At 49.8% G+C, this 2,710-nt stretch overlaps 1 protein-coding gene across 1 annotated transcript in view; it reads left to right on the top strand.

Moving 5' to 3' along the window:
• tfap2b (transcription factor AP-2 beta) overlaps positions 1 to 2,710 on the top strand; it is a 13,430-nt gene that overhangs the window by 2,121 nt on the left and 8,599 nt on the right. Inside the window, exon 2 of the mRNA XM_025057034.1 lies at positions 2,302 to 2,689. Coding sequence (XP_024912802.1) covers positions 2,302 to 2,689 — 388 coding nt within the window. The remainder of the gene's footprint in view (positions 1 to 2,301; positions 2,690 to 2,710) is intronic.

Below are 2,710 nucleotides of genomic sequence, written 5' to 3'. Positions count from 1 at the left end.
ACTGGAGCTGGAGCAGGAAGGCGTTGATGTGTATTGGCGTCTTTGCTTCAGAGTCAGAATAGTTTTACAAAAAGAAGTAGGATTTCAGTTGTTACATGTCTTTAAAAATCAAAGGTCACTTCAGGAACGTGCTGAGAAGGGAGAGATTTGTGGAAGAAAATGTCTGATAAAGTGCCGCGTCCGTGCGTAAAGTGGATTTTAATGCAGGATATATAAAAAAAACCGCATTGACTTTGACTGGTTTGACTGGTAAAGGCCTGGATTTTCTCCAAAAGCTGGAAATGTTGTGTTTTTTGTTTTTGCGTCAAAGTTAGAATTTGATTTTGAGAATAGATTTTAAATCGTCATTTTTATTTTTGGGGGGTCGGGGGGTGAATGGGTGAGGGGCTGAGTACCAAAAAACAGATGTTTACAGACGAGTTGGTTCGAGTCAGGATTTTATTTTTGGGGGGTCGGGGGTGAATGGGTGAGGGGCTGGGTACCAAAACACAGACGTTTACAGACGAGTTGGTTCGAGTCAGGAGGATGAATACGAGTTAAATAGGAAAATATCAAGCGGATATTTAATTTCATGCGTGAAGGTCAAAATCTGAATTTAAGTCATCTTTTTATTTTGACCCAAAACTGATCGACCTGAATGTGATGTCAAGTCCAACTGCGCAAAATAATCAGAGTCCAAATCAATGTTGTGAGTTGGACAGAAAACACCAAAGACTGGACGACAAAAAAAGAACATGTGGATGAAAGATGTCAGAGAAAACAGAATTATCTCTATTTCAAAATTATAAGTAATTATTGTAATCAACGTTTTAATGTGAAGTAATAAAGGCAGGAAATATAAAATATAAGTCAGGACTCAAACTGCGTCTGTGCGTAAAAGTGAACCCTCTCATCTGTTTGTTCCACGGAAAAAAAATTGTGCCAATCTGTTCAAATGTAGTCACTGACTGACAGACTAAGAACCACTGGACTAAGGTTCACATCGAAGGCAAATCGGAAGCGGGTGGAGTGAGCACCTCAAGCATCCATTATCGGACATTATGGCAAATCCCATTTGTGCAGAAACTACATATGTCGTGTTATTGACAAACACACACTGTGTGTGAGGCCGTGAGTGTCTGCCGTAAAACGTGGAAGTTGGGATTAAATGTGGATGAATCTGTGCGTAAAGATGAACCAGCGGCTCAGCGGCTTCAGCCCAGGTGTCAGTGACCCGTCACTGTGAACCACCGCCCCGCTGCTCTGACACCGTCGACTTCCATTACTGTTGGGAAAAAATCGACGCCTTTTGCGCAACAAAACCGTTTTGTGCCAAACCGTCTCCAAAGGCAGGACAGGTCTGCGCCACTTTGTTGCGTCAGATTTCTGCCCCTCAAAGCGATTACTGTGAGTGTGTGATGGAGGGAACTACCTCACGGGTGTGGATTCCCCCTGTTCACCTTCTCCTGCCTCTCTCTCTCTCTCTCCCTCACACACACTCATTTAAAGAGAGTCTACTTTTCTATCTCCTGCTGCTGGCGCGTCATTCCGGCTCTCCACGGAATTTAAAACGTCACTCAGGGCTTCGCGCGCGAGAGAGAGAGGCTTCACGCTCCGTGTGTCGCCAGCAGAGTCCCCCCCTGCCTCACGCACATTAATATTCCTGTAAGTCCCAGTCATGAATAACAATTACAGCACAAACCGGGGGTAGAGTAGAGGAGAGGAGAGGAGAGGAGGAGGAGGAGGGAGCTCCGGGCTCACACTAAAAGAGCAGCAGCAGCAGCAGCGGCGGCGGAGGAAGAGGAGGAGGAGGAGGAGGAGGAGGAGGCTCCAGGCGGAGAAGAGAGGGTTCGTGTTTCGTTCTGTGTGGAACTTTAGTCCAGGCCCAGTCTGAGTCTGGGGTGTTCTGGCCCAACAGCATCTCAGCAGCTGCTCTTTTACCCTGACACCGACTGTAGAGGCTTTACAGATGTTAGTTCACTCCTACTCCACCGCGGTGAGTCTTCTCCTTCCCTTTCTCCCCCGTTTTTCTCCCCCAGTCTTTGCTCCAGGAGCTGGACTCCTCACAGCGGAGTGAGGTTTTAATTTAAAGCTGTATAACGTTTTTTTTTTTTTTACCTTCAGGCACTTTAGTGCAGTTTGTGGAGGAGCTCCACCATCACTGCTGTCACTGCAGCACCACAGGCACTACTCCATAAATATATACTTATATATACATACACGCCGGGCCTTCGTGTACTTATATTTGTGTTCAAATATTGGTTTATTACTTTGTAAAATACTCTATTTATATTATTTCAATTTTTACTTTTGTTCCTCCAGGACCGGCATGACGGGGTTTCGAGCCACAGCTCGCGTCTGTCCCAGCTGGGCTCTGTGTCTCACGGCGGCCCATACTCCAGCGCGCCGCCGCTCTCACACGCCCCTTCGTCGGACTTCCAGCCCCCCTACTTCCCGCCCCCCTACCAGCCGCTCGCTCACTACCAGAGCCAGGACCCGTACTCCCACGTCAGCGACCCGTACTCCCTCAACTCCCTGCACCAGAGCCAACAGGGCGCATGGGCCGGGGCACGGCAGCGGCAGGACGCCGCCGGGGAGCGCATGGAGAGCTCGGCCCTGCTGGCGCAGCCGCGGGCCTCCCTGCCCCAGCTCTCCGGCCTGGACCCCCGGCGGGACTACGGCGGGGGGAGGGGGCCCCGCGGGGCGCCGCGCCCCGCTCCCCCCCGGGCGG

Source organism: Cynoglossus semilaevis, chromosome 7, assembly GCF_000523025.1.
Source record: "Cynoglossus semilaevis isolate Cse_v1.0 chromosome 7, Cse_v1.0, whole genome shotgun sequence".
NCBI lineage: Eukaryota > Metazoa > Chordata > Actinopteri > Pleuronectiformes > Cynoglossidae > Cynoglossus > Cynoglossus semilaevis.
This window is presented reverse-complemented; position numbering and strand designations above follow the sequence as displayed.